This window comes from Macrobrachium nipponense, chromosome 23 (genome assembly GCF_015104395.2).
Source record: "Macrobrachium nipponense isolate FS-2020 chromosome 23, ASM1510439v2, whole genome shotgun sequence".
In the NCBI taxonomy this organism is placed as follows: domain Eukaryota; kingdom Metazoa; phylum Arthropoda; class Malacostraca; order Decapoda; family Palaemonidae; genus Macrobrachium; species Macrobrachium nipponense.
Window position 1 is genome coordinate 15072986 of NC_061090.1, and position 14976 is coordinate 15087961.

At 45.1% G+C, this 14976-nt stretch overlaps 1 protein-coding gene across 1 annotated transcript in view; it reads left to right on the top strand.

Annotated features, from left to right (window-relative positions):
- The first annotated feature begins 3924 nt into the window (after positions 1-3924).
- The window catches only part of LOC135197170 (outer mitochondrial transmembrane helix translocase-like), a 52833-nt gene continuing 41781 nt past the window's right edge, over positions 3925-14976 (top strand). Inside the window, exon 1 of the mRNA XM_064224158.1 lies at positions 3925-4309. Coding sequence (XP_064080228.1) covers positions 4124-4309 — 186 coding nt within the window. The 5' untranslated portion in view covers positions 3925-4123. The remainder of the gene's footprint in view (positions 4310-14976) is intronic.

The window sequence follows — 14976 nt, forward strand, 5'->3', positions numbered from 1 at the left end:
TAAGTCAAATAGCTTCATCAGAAAAGGCAACACTATTGTCACTCTGTAGGTCCAGTTAATGTTGCTTCGTCGAGTTCTTAGTTTAACCCTCCAATATAATGTTTCAGTCAAATTTAGATCTAAAAGATATTTGCTTGGTGGGATATAAAGACTATTTAGAAGGTGATTAGCGGAAGAACTTAATCGTAAGGCTCAATGCATAACACAGAAAAGGAAAAACCTCACCAGGCGAGTGAAAGTCAACAATCATTAGAAACTTAACTTTCTTTTAGCCACAACGGACGGAGGCTTTCCATTTGCAGCTCTTTTGCTAAGAAATTTCCTCATGTTTAGTTTGTAAGGAGGGAAACTGAGTCAAATGATTTGATTGAAGATGTTGCAGTTATCTGGGAAACTTATTTATTCCAGTGGTGGTTTTTGTGTTCACTTGCAAAAATGTAAAAAAATAATTGAGGTGCCATGACTGGGATACAGGACAAATGACTGGGAAGGGACTAATCGTAATTCAAAAAGTGGCCTATCATGTTTTTTGAGTTTCCCAAGGGATGTGTTGAATTATCTTTGTTTCCTGTCGTAGTTTATTTATTTAATTTTTTAGAACAGACGTTTCAAACAGAGCTACGCTACCTTACCCTCATAAAAATGCGAAAATCATGTTCTAAATTTTAATGAAAAAATAATGGAAATGAAAATAAAGAATTCTTAGTTTTATCATATTTGAATGTCCTTTTAATGCATATCTTTTACGAATATCATTAAAATCATTAAAAAATAAAAATAAAACGAAGAAAGAAAATCTCTCTCTCTCTCTCTCTCTCTCTCTCTCTCTCTCTCTCTCTCTCTCTCTCTCTCTCTCTCTCTCTCTCTCTCTCAGAAAATTTTTATTTATTGTTTACATGCATGTTTTGCCTTTCATCGTTTTCCACTAATTCTGTCTTTTGCAGGTTTGCTGTTGTTGCGATGAGAGTTTTGTGAATAGTTAACGGGTGTCTGTTTGAAAAGTTAATTGTAGTACTGACCTGCCAGCTGAAGTTTGCTCGATGATGAATGAAGATAAGCAAAACTTACTGCATGTAGTTTTGGAACCTACAGTCCCTAACATAACTGGTAGGTATCTCGTCTTTGATAATAATGGTAGAAATTATTACAGTCAGTAGTTATTGAAAACTTAATTGACACCTCCTGTTGTGACATATAGGTCTGAACTACTTACGGGAAACCACTTGTACATTTTTGTACTGTGTTACCCAAGGATTTTGTTAAAGGACTTTCTTCTCTGCCGCTCCTCCGTGTGTAAGTCTGGAATGATTTTGATCTGCTTTTATGAAAAAGAAATGTTGTACCTTCTCTTATGGACCCCGTTTTGGATTTGTGGCGTGAAGTGATAACCGACTGAGATCACAAGCACATAATTATGACAGTCTTGATATCAGGGAAGTGTGCTGCAGATAATTCCGAAGGAAATTTGAATGGATATTTTAGTGAAATTATTAGTTTATGACCGTGACACACACACACACACACACACACACACACTAGGGTGGCCAGACGTCCTGCTTTAGGAAGGACAGTCCTGTTTTTGAGCATTCTGTCCTCTGTCCTGCTTCACCTTAAGAAGGACGCTAATTTCTCCTGCTTTTTGGGTTTGTCTAAATAAAAATATTAATGCTAAAAATATAAACAAATACATATACAAGAACAGTGAGAACTGATGGGCAAAAGAACCATTTATTTTTTTTTCATAAGGCCAATAATTTTATATAGTGGCTGTTGGCACAGTTAGGAACACTAGGCATGGAGCCGTTCCAAATTGTTCCATCTTCAATACAATTGAATATTAATCAATTTCAGTTCTTTATTCGTACACTATTTGAGATTTAAACACTCAAGTCAAGTTTTTTATATATATATTCTATGTAATATGTAGATATATATAGTATATTATTGTATATATATATATATATTCTTAAATATAATTGTATATATAATATATAATATTTATATATTATCGGTAATATTATATTATCATATATATATAATATGTATATATATAATTTGTTATGTATATATATATATATTTCTATATATATAATATTATATTATATGTATATATATTATTATGTATATATGTTATATAATAATGTATATATCTTTATGTATAATATTAATATATATATGTTATGTATATATCTATATTTATCATATATGTATATCTATATCTTATGTATATGTTATTAATATACATATGTTATATATATATATATTTATATATGATATATATTATATTTAATATATCTATATATATTATGTAATGGATATATAATATATATATAATATTGTATATATATATATGTATATATATCTATATATATCTATATATATACTATGTATATATTATGTATCCTATGTATATATATGTATTATATCTATGTTCTATGTTTCTATATATATGTATATATATGTATCTATATATGTATATATATAGATATATTATAATATATATATGTATATATATAATATGTAATATAGATATGTATATATATATATGATAATTATATGTATAATTGTATAATATAATATTGTAATATATATATATATGTATATCTATATATATGTTATATATATATGTTATATATATTTTTATATATATAGATATGTATATTTAGATGTATATATATATTGATATTGTATATATTATATATATATATATATTATATATATATGTAATATATATGTTATAGTATATTTTATATCTATATATTATAATGTATATATCTGTATATATATATTGATTATTTGTATATATATATAATAATTATAGAACTATAATATATATATGTATAGATACGTTTATATATAGTATATATATATATATATTATGTATATATATAATATATTATAGATATATATATATATATATATATTATATTGTATATATATATAATATATAATATGTATATATATGTATTATATATATATGTATTAATATGTATATATATATATATAGTATATATATATATATTATGTATATATATAATATATGGATATATATATGTATATAATATATGTGATATATATATGGTATATATATGGTATATTTGTATAGAATATATATATATGTATATATATATATATATTTAATATTTATAGTATATAATATATATGCATTTTATATTTCAACTCCTCAATATCATGCTTAATTTAGGTTAAATTGGTGTTGGCAAAAAAAAAAAAATTAGTCCTTCTTTTTGGGAATTTGGAAAAGGCCACACACACACACACACACACACACACACACACACACACACACACACACACACACACACACACACCACACACACATATATATATATATATATATATATATATATATATATATATATATATATAAAGTAATACTTGGCATTGTGAATTTTTATTAAAAGTTCATGCGGTCATTTTACTGATTGGAAAACTAAGCTTTTAGGGGAAAAATCTAACTCAATTAAAAAGGAAAGTAAATGATTGTTATAAGATTTTAAATGCCGTTAACTATTGAAGTACGTAAAGTTGTGAGGTCTAACAAAGAAAATAACATCAGATTTAAGAAACATAATATAAAAAAAGTTCTATGGTACCTTTCAAAAATAAATATTAGAGCTCTTCTAAATGACTATTGTTTCCAATAAATGAATAATTATTGGCAATGACTTTTGGTTACCTTAATTTCAATTAATTGCAGTTTTTAAATGCTATTGACGTCATCTTGATGTTATGTTGATGCTCTTTATTTTTTCTATTGTTGAATTCCATGATTTTATTCATCCTTTCCATCACTCATAAGACATACGCATCATGTGTTAGGGTACACTAATAATGTTAAACACGTACCTAAATGCAATGTTTTGGTACCAAGATGTTAAGCTATCAAAAATCTCAGCGGACTCTGGGGCAGCAAGCTCCGCAGTGCTACGTATTATATAAAGGAGATGGTAAAACTGCCGCATTAAAAGCTGAAGCGACCTGGTCGATTGCTTGTCGTCGCGAGCATTTCATCATCGAACGACTACTGCAGACGATCTTCTTAAGCTCTTCGGGAAACCTAAACTCCTTTTGCTACGAATCCGATCACTGGAATGTGTTAATGGTGTTCCGATTGATTTTGTCGAACTACAGTCGCAAGATGGAGGGAGGAGAGCTGACGAGGGGAGAGGTGTTGTCCTTACTGGTTCGACTGGCATTTGCAACAGCAGCTTCATACTTCACTGTGAAGCTCCTTGTCTCTGCTATGGATCCGACGTCCAAGCAGAAAAAGGATGCGAAGCGAAAGGTTTGAGAGTTCCTCAGTTTAGCCTACCTAGCTGTAAGCCAAAACCAGGAAATAAACTTTGTCACTTTCATTTCCATCGCAGTTTAGCATTACGGGTACCTAAGCGTACTAGGCTACTAGGGTTAAAAAAAACGCATGGTACAGGGGTTGACCATGTACGATCAACGTGAACAACCCCCCAAAAAAAGTACATTATAACGCGTCCTGACATCAGAATAAGATTTTGCTATAGTGCTTTACACCCAGTGCCGTAATTTATAAGGGTATTGTGAATCACTACCTAATCGTAAAGAATAACGACACTTGTTCTTGTACCAAGAGACAAAACCTCCATTATCCAGAAATGGATACCAACGCGTAAAAAACTCCACCTACCCTCTCCCCCCCCTCCACCGCCACCCCTTACCTTCTTTGTTCCTTCGCCTCTCTCTCTCTCTCTCTCTCTGTTGCCATTCGGTATGTGTTGACCCTCCAAACTGGGTATAAGACTACACACAAAATGTTGAAATTGGTGAAATTAGGCTATGTAATTGGAAGTAGTATATATACATAAATATTAAAGCAATTTTATCATTATTGCATTACTATGACAACTAGAATTCATGGAAACAGTTTATAATAATGAATCGGCGTACCTATGTGTGAAGCCTCCACTAACGTGGCAACGATGATTTTGCCATTCTTCGCATGCAAACATTAAAGGTTACATTTATTTCTGGCATACAGTTATTAAAGAAATTCAAAATACTAATATAGCCTAGATTGAAATCAATGAAAAGTGCTAGCAAAAACATAAAAGCAAAAAAAAAAAATATATAATCCACTTATCCGTAGTCGTTCCTCTATGGTTTTCGGCAGCCAGATGTACGAAAACGTTAGAAACATTGGATTGTATTTACTTTAGAAATATCTGTAATTTTTCGGGGTAATTTGGTTGCAAATAAAGGGATAATAGGGTAAAAAACCGCAGGGTACAGGGGTGGACCATATACGATCAATGTGTACAACCCCAAGAAAAGTACATTATAACGCGTCCTGACACCAGAGTAGAGGTCTTTAGCTCCGTTTCTCACCAACAAGTCGCGACTGATGCCCATCTTCGATGTCAGGACGCGTTATAATGTACTTTTTTTGGGGTTGTACACATTGATCGTACATGGTCCACCCCTGTACCATGCGGTTTTTTACCCTATACATGAATTAAATTAAAATTTTTAAATAACAAAGAAAAGTTGAACTAAATAACGAGTAAAGTAAACAATTTAGGGAATAAAACTTTGCAGTTTCGTCGTCTGCTGCTCATAACTGTGTTTGTGGCGCGCACGCTTAAGAACCAGGAACAGCAACTTGTTTAAAGTGCAATGTGAAGTGAATTGAGACCAAAATAATTTTCAAAACTGCCTTGAAAACATATTTTAAGAAGAGCATCACATGCTTATTTTAGTTCGTATGGGGCTTCATATATCACATTATGTTGACGAAACTTCAATCTTTGAATGGTATGCTTGGAGTTGTAATGGTATTCTGTTCACCATTTAAATATCGAGTGAATAAGAACTGTCCACCGTGTTAAGGGTTGGTAGATGCTGGTGTTTCCCCCTACTTAGACTATGTTAAAAATACTAGGTTAAAGAGTTGTTTGTTATTTCTTTGGGTTGCCTTCTGCATAGAAGCAGATCGAAGACATTTCAATGTTAATGCATCTTAAACTACTAACCTATTCTGCGCCCAGACTTTTGGTGGTGGGGCAAAAGTGAAGTTTACTACTGCCTCCCTCTGGTTCAGTGACTATTAGGGTAAACAACTGCATGGACCGGCCCAACACACCGACGGTCACGGACGGTCACCCTCCGAAAAAGTACTTAGGGTAAAAAACCGCATGGTACAGGGGTGGACCATGTACGATCAATGTGTACAACCCCAAGAAAAGTACATTATAACGCGTCCTGACACCGGAGTAGAGGTCTTTAGCTCCGTTTCTCACCAACAACAAGTCGCGTCTGATGCCCATCTCCGATGTCAGGACGCGTTATAATGTACTTTTTTTGGGGTTGTACACATTGATCGTACATGGTCCACCCCTGTACCATGCGGTTTTTTACCCTATAACGCGTCCTGACACTGGAGATACTATTCATCAGTCGCGACTTGTTGTTGGTGAAAGACGCAGCTAAAGAACTCGACTCTCCTTTTGAAGTAAGTATTTTCTCCAAAGTTAGAAATTAAGGCCAAATTTAAAGCTTTAAACAGAGGGTAGTGAAAAGGGTGGCCAACACAGTGGAAATTTCACCAAAACGCTTTCGAAATTTTTACTTACGCTTAAATAACTTAAAAGATTGACACCATCTCTATGTTTGCGGAGTCGCTTGTGTCAACAAACTTCCCATTTCCTGTGATAAATCTGCACACTACTTGTACCCATAGACGCTGGGGCTCTTTCATCACAACAATCGGAACACGGTCCATGGCCACGACGTTTTTAAGGAAACTACTGTTTTGGTAGAAGAAGACAACGAAGCGTGCACCAGATAACTTTTTAAATTCTAAATCAGTAGTAAAAAACATCAATATTTTACATATTTATGATGATTAATTTGAAAATGAAAATATTCATTAATGAAAAAGAAACTCGATTCTGACTCAAATTTAAGTAATTATTTTTCGGAATTAGAACGCTTTTTTAAGTCCTGTATTATGACGTCATGACATCTTGACTTACGTACTTATTGTAAATGAATTGCTATGCTCAACTTTCTTGCAGAACAGTTTACCAGTTATTCATGCAGATTGTTATCAGCTATTCATGTAATTGTTATAATTGTAATGCGCATATATATCTTTATTAATTACTTTTTGGATATATGAAGATGTTTTACTGCCGGATTACCGCCGTAGTGTGATGCAATCGCTTTCGGTCCCTGAGCCTCTGTCTGTTTTTGCACCATAAGAAATTAATGGGCCCAAATTTGCAATGACCAGAAAGTCGTTAAAAGAGGAAAGTTAGCATTGAGGAGCATATGTTTTGACTGAGAAAAATACAAATTTATACAATAGCTAGCTTGTAAAAAATACTTTTGTTCCGACACGGCATACAAACCTTCGGTCCTTTTACAATAGGAAGGTACTAGCGGCAGCTGGATAGGTCGTAAGCTTTCGAACAAGGGGTTCGGTAGTTAACTGCTTGTCCGACAGGCGCGCGCGACTGGTAGGTAAACAAACCACTTTTGCTTTCGGCCTGCTGGCGTGTGGACGTGTATCATCGCTCTCTTGCCCGCTTTCATCGTCGTTGCTTTCGCATGGTTGTGTTTTTTCTTTTCTATTTATCTAGTGAAACTGAATTGTAAGTACAATCATTTCATTTGTTCCGACACGGCATACAAACCTTCGGTCCTTTTACAATAGGAAGGTACTAGCGGCAGCTGGATAGGTCGTAAGCTTTCGAACAAGGGGTTTGGTGTAGTTAACTGCTTGTCCGACAGGCGCGCGCGCGACTGGGAGGTAAACAAACCACTTTTGCTTTCGGCCTCACAGCGAGTGGACGTGTGTGTTCGACGCTCTCTGCCCGCTTCTCGTCGTTTGCTTTCTTGAGTATTTGGTTGTGTTGTGTATGAAAGAGTTCATTGTAAGTTTTTACAATCATTCTCTCTTTTTCATATTAATTCAACTAAATTTGATAATGATGGAATCTCCTCGCCTCGCTACCCCACGGAGACTATGCCCGGGTACCGAAGGGCGTAAATGCGGGAAGTTCCGCTCTTTCCCGGAGATAGACCCTCATATTTTGTGTGCTCGGTGTCGGGGGCGCGAATGCACCCGAGCCGAGCCTTGTGATGTTTGTAATGATTGGTCGGAGGCGCAGTGGACTTTGTATGAGGGGCAGGAAGAAGCGAAGGCCTGCAAAGGAGTCGTCGGAAAGCTCTCCCGCGACTCCTTTGGTGACGGACACTTACGTCTTCTTTCCTGCCGCCCGCTCAACTTCCATGTCTCGCGCCTTCCCCTTCGGGGGGGGTGTCTAGGTCCTTCTCTTCTCCTGACTTGTCGAGTGTGGAGGAGGGCGCTAGATACCTGACGTCCAGTTTGTACTCTGGGTCCTCTATCCGCTTCGTCCTTCGCCGCGAGCGGGTAGAGGGAATCCCCCTAATCACCCGACTTTGCCTCCTCAGGGCTGCGGTTGCCGCGAAGGATGACCTCGGACAGGTGTGGGCATCGTTGGGGTTGCAGCGTGCCGAGTGTCCAGGGGCTGCTCTACCATCTCGCTGGCGCTGTGGCGGTCACCATGCAACGGTCCGACGGGACCACGCACCAACGACCCTTACAACACCCGGCTACGCTTCACCCCTCCTCACCTTGGTGTACACCCAGCACGCGGGCCTCTGTGACACCCACTACATCGGTGCAGGGGCCAGTCGCCGTAACTCGGGGGAGTGTGATGCGCCACCTGGGTTTGCCGTGCTGCCGCCGACCGGACTTCGTGTGCCCGAAGAGCTCGCCCCTGGACCTCCCACCGGTACCTAGGATGTCTGTGCCGCTGTCCGCCCATCTGGACCGCCTACACAGTCTGCCGTACCTGCCGTGACCACTGCTGCTGCCTTCTGTACCTGCTCCTGCTGTCTCGTCTGCCGTTCCTGTGATGCCTGCACCTGCTGATGTTGTTCCTGTTCCTGGCGCCGCTGCTCCCGATGCTGATCTGTTCGGACAGGTGCGTCCGGCCCTGTTGCTTCGGCAACAGCAGCCCCCGGCTCCGTCCTGGATGCACAGATCTGACGTCGGTCCTGGAGAAGGTTGAGAAGGGACGAAGAAGAAGAAGAAGGAGGAGGAAGGTGTCGTCGTCGTCTTCATCGTCTTCTTCGTCGTCGTCGTCGTCTGCCGCCTCTTCCCCTTCTTCTCTAAAGGCTCCCGCCGAAGAAGAAGGAGGTCGCCTCCCCCCCCCCTAAGAAGTCTCCTTCGGGAACTTCTAAGGGCCCCGTCTCGCTCTGGTGAGACGGGGGGTTTTCGCTGGTCACCCTGCTCCTTCGGGGGCAGGACCCGTCTCTTCTTCCGCAAGGAGAAGACTACGGGGACCAGAGGAGTGCCGGCTAACACCGGCACTTCCTCACCTACTGTCAGTGGTTTCGGCCTACAGCAGCAGGGTCCGTCTCGGCCGCGTCGTTCGCGAGAGGTACCGAGTGTACGGTCGCCTACCAGCGACCGTGCAGCCAGGAACCAGACCTCTGAGTCCGCTCAGCGTCAGGTTCACGGCACGGAGCGGAAGACTGGTGACAGCCGCTCAACAGCGACTCTCACCAGACCAGCTCTCTCTCGCGGCGAGCAGCTGGCTACCCGGGCGGACGTGACGGTCCCATGACCGGCCACTGGGCTGAGGCTGGGAAGAGGTCCCCCCGTTCGCCGGCACCAGCCACGGCTGGTACCAGCGAACTGACACCGTGAGGATAAACGCACGCACTCATCACCGTGACAGTGGAGCTCGCCGGTCGCCTGACCGTCACTCTCACAGAGAGCGATCGGGTACGGCGACCAGCACCAGCTCCTCTGACACACGAGACCGGGGCCGCTGTTCTCGGTCCAGCCGTTCTCCACAGCGAGACGGCTCGACTAGTCTGCAGCTCGATCGCCACCGCGGGTTGGCGATCGCCTGCAGTCTTCCAAGCCCGCTGGTTCTGCCAGCGAGCGAGGAGGGAGCGTCAGTCTTCCTCTCCCATACCTTCAACCTCCTCGGGTACACCGGGAGGGGCGAGGTATTGAGGAGTGATCGTGAGGGGTGCGCCCGTCAGGATCCCACCACGTCGTCGTACGTACCAGGCTCGGTTCTCGGACCAGCCAGGTCGTACGCACAGGTGGTTGGAGGAGACCGAGAGGGGTCTGTCGCTGCTCCTCTCCTTGAGGGAGGAGGGTCTCGGGAGGTGCTCCTGTTTGAGGGACTGGACGGTCCGACTCCGCAGGACGCAGTCACTCCTGAGATCCAGAGGAACTTTGCCGAGGTTATTGCGCTGATTCGTCAGCACAACGACCTCGCGGAAGGATCGCCGCTCCCACCATCCGAGCCCACGTCCCGGCTCGAGTCGTTCTGGGGCCCGAAGAGGGAACCCAGACCGACGGTGGGTTTGCCGCGTTCTGAGCTTGCGGACTCAGTGCTGGACCAGGTTGAATCGCTTGTCTCCGGACAAGACGGTTCTCTCAAGTCTGGCAGGTCAAGCAAGCTGCTTCCACCTCCTCTGCTGCGACAGCGGCGTTTTTACGTGCCATCTGAAGACGATGCCGCCCAAACAGGTGAACCCGAGTTAGCCAGGCTAACTCCGGGTGTGTCTCTGCAGCAGCTCCTGTCCCAGGTTCTCGCAGCAAGAGGCACTCGGCCTGGAATCTACCGCCATGGCAGCTTTCCAGGCCGTCTCCTGGCTAGATCTGTGGTCCCTCACAGTATCTAAGGTCGCAGCCAACTCCGGGGGAATTTCTCCCGAAGATGACTCGGCCTTCAGGAGACTTTGCCAGTCTGGGGGAAGAGCCATCTCCTTCCTTGCCCACCAGACGGTGAACCTGTGGGCCAACCTGGTTCTCCGACGAAGGGACGCTGTCCTTACTCGGGTTTCCAGGGCGGCTTGGGCGTGAAGCGGCGTTGGGACTTCGCAACGGACCTTTACGGAGTTCCACGTCTCTCTTCCCAGGAGAGATGGTGGACGCTGCGGTGGACAGACGGTGCACTGACGACAGTGACCGGCTGGTTCACCAGGCGGTCTCGAAGGCTTCTGGGCAGCCTCGGACTGCGGCCAAGTCTAAGAGCTCGGCTAGCGCTTCCTCGGTGGCTAAGACGGTAGCTGCGTCGAAGCCCGGGGAATGACTCTGTCTTCTTCGACTTCTGGCAAGGGGAGCCGTAACCAGCCCTCCTCCCAGCCCCCTCCTCCCGTGGAGGCTCTGGGAAGAAGTCGAAGAAAGGGGGGAAACGCTAGGGACGGCGTTCCCCCTCACCTGCTGCCGGAAAGTGGGGGGGTGGGGTGCCTGGGCCGAGCCATTGGGCAACTTGGCAGCGCTACGGCGCCGAGACCTGGATTCTAGATGTCCTTCGGGAGGGATATCTATTGCCCTTCGAATCTCGGCCACCCCCCACCTCCAACCCGGTCCAACAGCAGTCGTACGTTCCAGGTCTTCGAAGGACGTAGCACTGAGACAGGAGATCAAGACCATGCTGAGCAAGAGAGCTGTAGAAATCGTCACGGATCAGTCACCGGGCTTTTACAGTCGACTCTTCCTGTGGAAAAGTCTACGGGAGGCTGGCGCCCGGTGATAGATCTCTCTCCCCTGAACCGGTTTGTTCGCCAGACCCGGTTCACGATGGAGACGGCACGCTCAGTGCTCGACTCCATCAGGGAGAACGACTTCATGCTTTCAGTGGACTTGAAGGATGCGTATTCCAAATACCCATTCACAGTCCTCCAGAAAGTACCTCCGCTTCATCCTCGACGGGACGGTGTACCAATTCAGGGCACTTTGCTTCGGTCTCTCAACCGCCCCATAGGTGTTCACGCGAGTGTTCACTCTGGTGCCTGCTTGGGCCCATTCGCACGGGATACGTCTGATGAGGTATCTCGACGATTGGTTAGTCCTGGCGAGCTCCCGCTCGCAGTTGCTACAGGACAGGGATCGGCTGCTCGAGTTCTGTCGCGATCTGGGGGATCGTTGTGAACTTCGAAAAGTCCGATCTCGAGCCCAAGCAGAGGATGAAGTACCTGGGTATGCTGATCGACAGGTAGCAGGGCGAGTCTTCCCCGCAGACTCGCGGATCAGCAGATTCAGGAGGCAGCCAACCAGTTCCTGTCTCGGCAGGAACAGGCAGCTCAGCGATGGCAAGTCGTGATCGGACACCTGTCGTCACTCGAGAAGTTAGTCCCTCACGGGCGTCTTCACCTGTCGGGTCTTCAGTGGAGACTAAAGGAGAGTTGGTCACAGGCGACGGATCCCCCAAGAACTTTCCAGTGTCACTGACACAGGAGGTGAGGCAGGACCTAGCCTGGTGGCTGGACGACAGGAACCTCTTAAGAGGAGTGCCCCTGCGCACTCCCACCCCCCCGGACATGCAGCTGTTCTTCAGACGCATCGACCGAGGGATGGGCGCACACCTGGAGGAGTTGCTGACTTCAGGAGTGTGGACGAGAACGACAAGCACCTTCACATCAATGTACTGGAACTCAAGGCAGCGTTCCTCGCTCTCCAAGAGTTTCAGGACGCTTGATGGGACACTCAGTGGTGTTGATGTGCGACAACACCACGGTGGTGGCTTACGTCAACAAACAGGGGGACTAGTGTCTCTCCCGTTGTACCAGTTGACTCGGCAGGTGCACGAGTGGGCCGAGCACACTCAATAGAGCCTGTCGGCACGCTACATTCCAGGGGAAGAGGAATTGTAGTAGCAGACACGCTCAGCCGTCGGGATCAGGTGAGAGGAACCGAATGGTCTCTACACCAGGACGTGGCGGAAAAGGCTCTTCGACCTGTGGGGCGACCAGTCGTGGATCTGTTCGCCACCTGGCACAACAGGAAGCTCCAGGTGTTCTTCTCGGCCGTGCCGGACCCATGGGCAGCTGCAGAGGACGCCCTCTTCAACACCCGGGGTGGGACAACCTCTTGCCTATTGCCTTTCCCCCTCCCGTTCAGCCTGATTCGCAAGGTGATCAGTCGAGCACTGGTCACCCCGAATCTCAGGATGATCCTGGTGGCTCCCAAATGGCCACAGGCCATTTGGTATCCGGACCTGCTGGCTCTCGCAGGAGAACCGAGAGAGATTCCCCCTTGGCACAACCTTCTCGCCCAGCCACACGTCGAGCGTACCACGAGCAGTCCTAGTCTCTACGTCTTCACGGCTGGCTGTTATCCACCCATCTGCTTGCGAACGAGAAGGCTTTTCTCGTAGCGCAGGCAACAGAGATGGCTGGAAACGTCCGTCAGTCCTCTGCAGCTGTGTACCAGGGGAAGTGGGCCGTCTTCTGTGGTTGGTGTCGTAGACGGGGTCTATCCTCCTCAGAGCCACTCTTCAGCAGGTAGCGGATTTCCTCGTTTTTCTTCGCCGAGAGAAGCTCCTCTCAGTCCCCACAGTCAAAGGATACAGAGCCGCCTTGGCGCTCGTCCTGAAACTGAGGGGATTGGACATCTCGAACTCGTTCGAGATCTCCTTGCTTATGAGGAGCTTCGAAAGGTCTTGCCCACCCAGGGAACTCAGGCCCCTGCGTGGGATGTGACTCTCGTCCTTAGGAGTCTGACTCGAACGCCGTTCGAGCCACTCCGAGAGTCGTCAGACAGGGATCTGACCCTCAAGACCCTCTTCTTGCTGGCCCTGGCATCGGCGAAGAGAGTAGGGGAACTTCATGGTCTTTCCTATGATGTACGACATCCAGGGGATGGGGACTGTGACGCTCGATTTCGTCCCGAACTTCGTTGCGAAGACTCAGAAACCGTCGATCCCTGACGACAGGTTCGAGTCATTCACGATTCCCCTCCCTATTGGACTTCAACCGATAATGATGCGGATGAGATGCTGCTTTGTCCTGTGAGGGCGCTACGGCGCTATGAAGAGAACTCGACACCTCAGGCCTGAGTGTCGACGCCTCTTCGTTAGCACCGGGGTCACCAAGAAAGAAGTATCCAAGAAAACCACTCTTTCATTCTGGCGCGTGAGGTCATCAGGAGGGCGTATGAGGCTGATGGTAGTGACGACATCCGTACGTCCCGTCCGAGAGCTCACGAAGTCAGAAGTATTGGCCCCTCGTTGGCGTTTCGTAAGAACTTCTCCGTGGCGCAGGTCCTGAAGGCAGGGGTCTGGTCTAACCAGACTACCTTTACGTCCTTCTACCTTCGGGATATTGCCCACAGGTCCTTGGATACCTTTTCCTTGGGACCCGTGGTGGCTGCTCAACAAGTTGTGTAGCTAACCCAGACCCTCGCAGGCTGAACAGCATCGAGTCCTGGTGTGACTGTGTGGATGGATGTGTGAGTGAGTGAGTGACTGGCTCTCTCTTCCCATCTTTTCTCCTCCTCTACCTGTGGCAGAGGCCACGGTCGTCACTACGCTGGATGAGGACGAGATGCAGGTGAGCTATATGACAGAGCCCCATCCTATCCCTTTCACTAGGGATAGGAGCAGAATATCCACACTTCCTTCTACAATGGGGAAGTGGATGCCTACAAGAGTCAAACCCATGACTTTATATTTGCTCCTGTACAGGAACAAGTTCTTACATTGCTGGTACGAAGAGATACGCATGCCTCTCTCTTAGTACTCGGTCCAGAGGTCTGACCATTGATCCTGCGGTGCACACCCCGATCAATCGGACAGAGGCTTGGATCCCTCCCTCGCTCTTACGACCAGGAGGCTTCCAAGGTTGGGGCGAACACCAGTCTGTTCACAAAAGACTCAGATTCCTCCCACCAAGAAGTGAGTCTTCCTATTGTAAAAGGACCGAAGGTTTGTATGCCGTGTCGGAACAAATGACAATTTGTCTAAAATTGCATTTTTCCTAACTATACAAACCCTGAGGTCCTTTTACACATAGCCCCACCTCATGCCACCCCTCACTCTGCAGTTTTTGCTTGGGCCAAAAGCAAAAGTGATTTGTTTACCTCCCAGTCGCGCGATGCGGCCCCTGCGCCGTGTTCGGACAAGCAGTTAACTACCGAACCCCTTG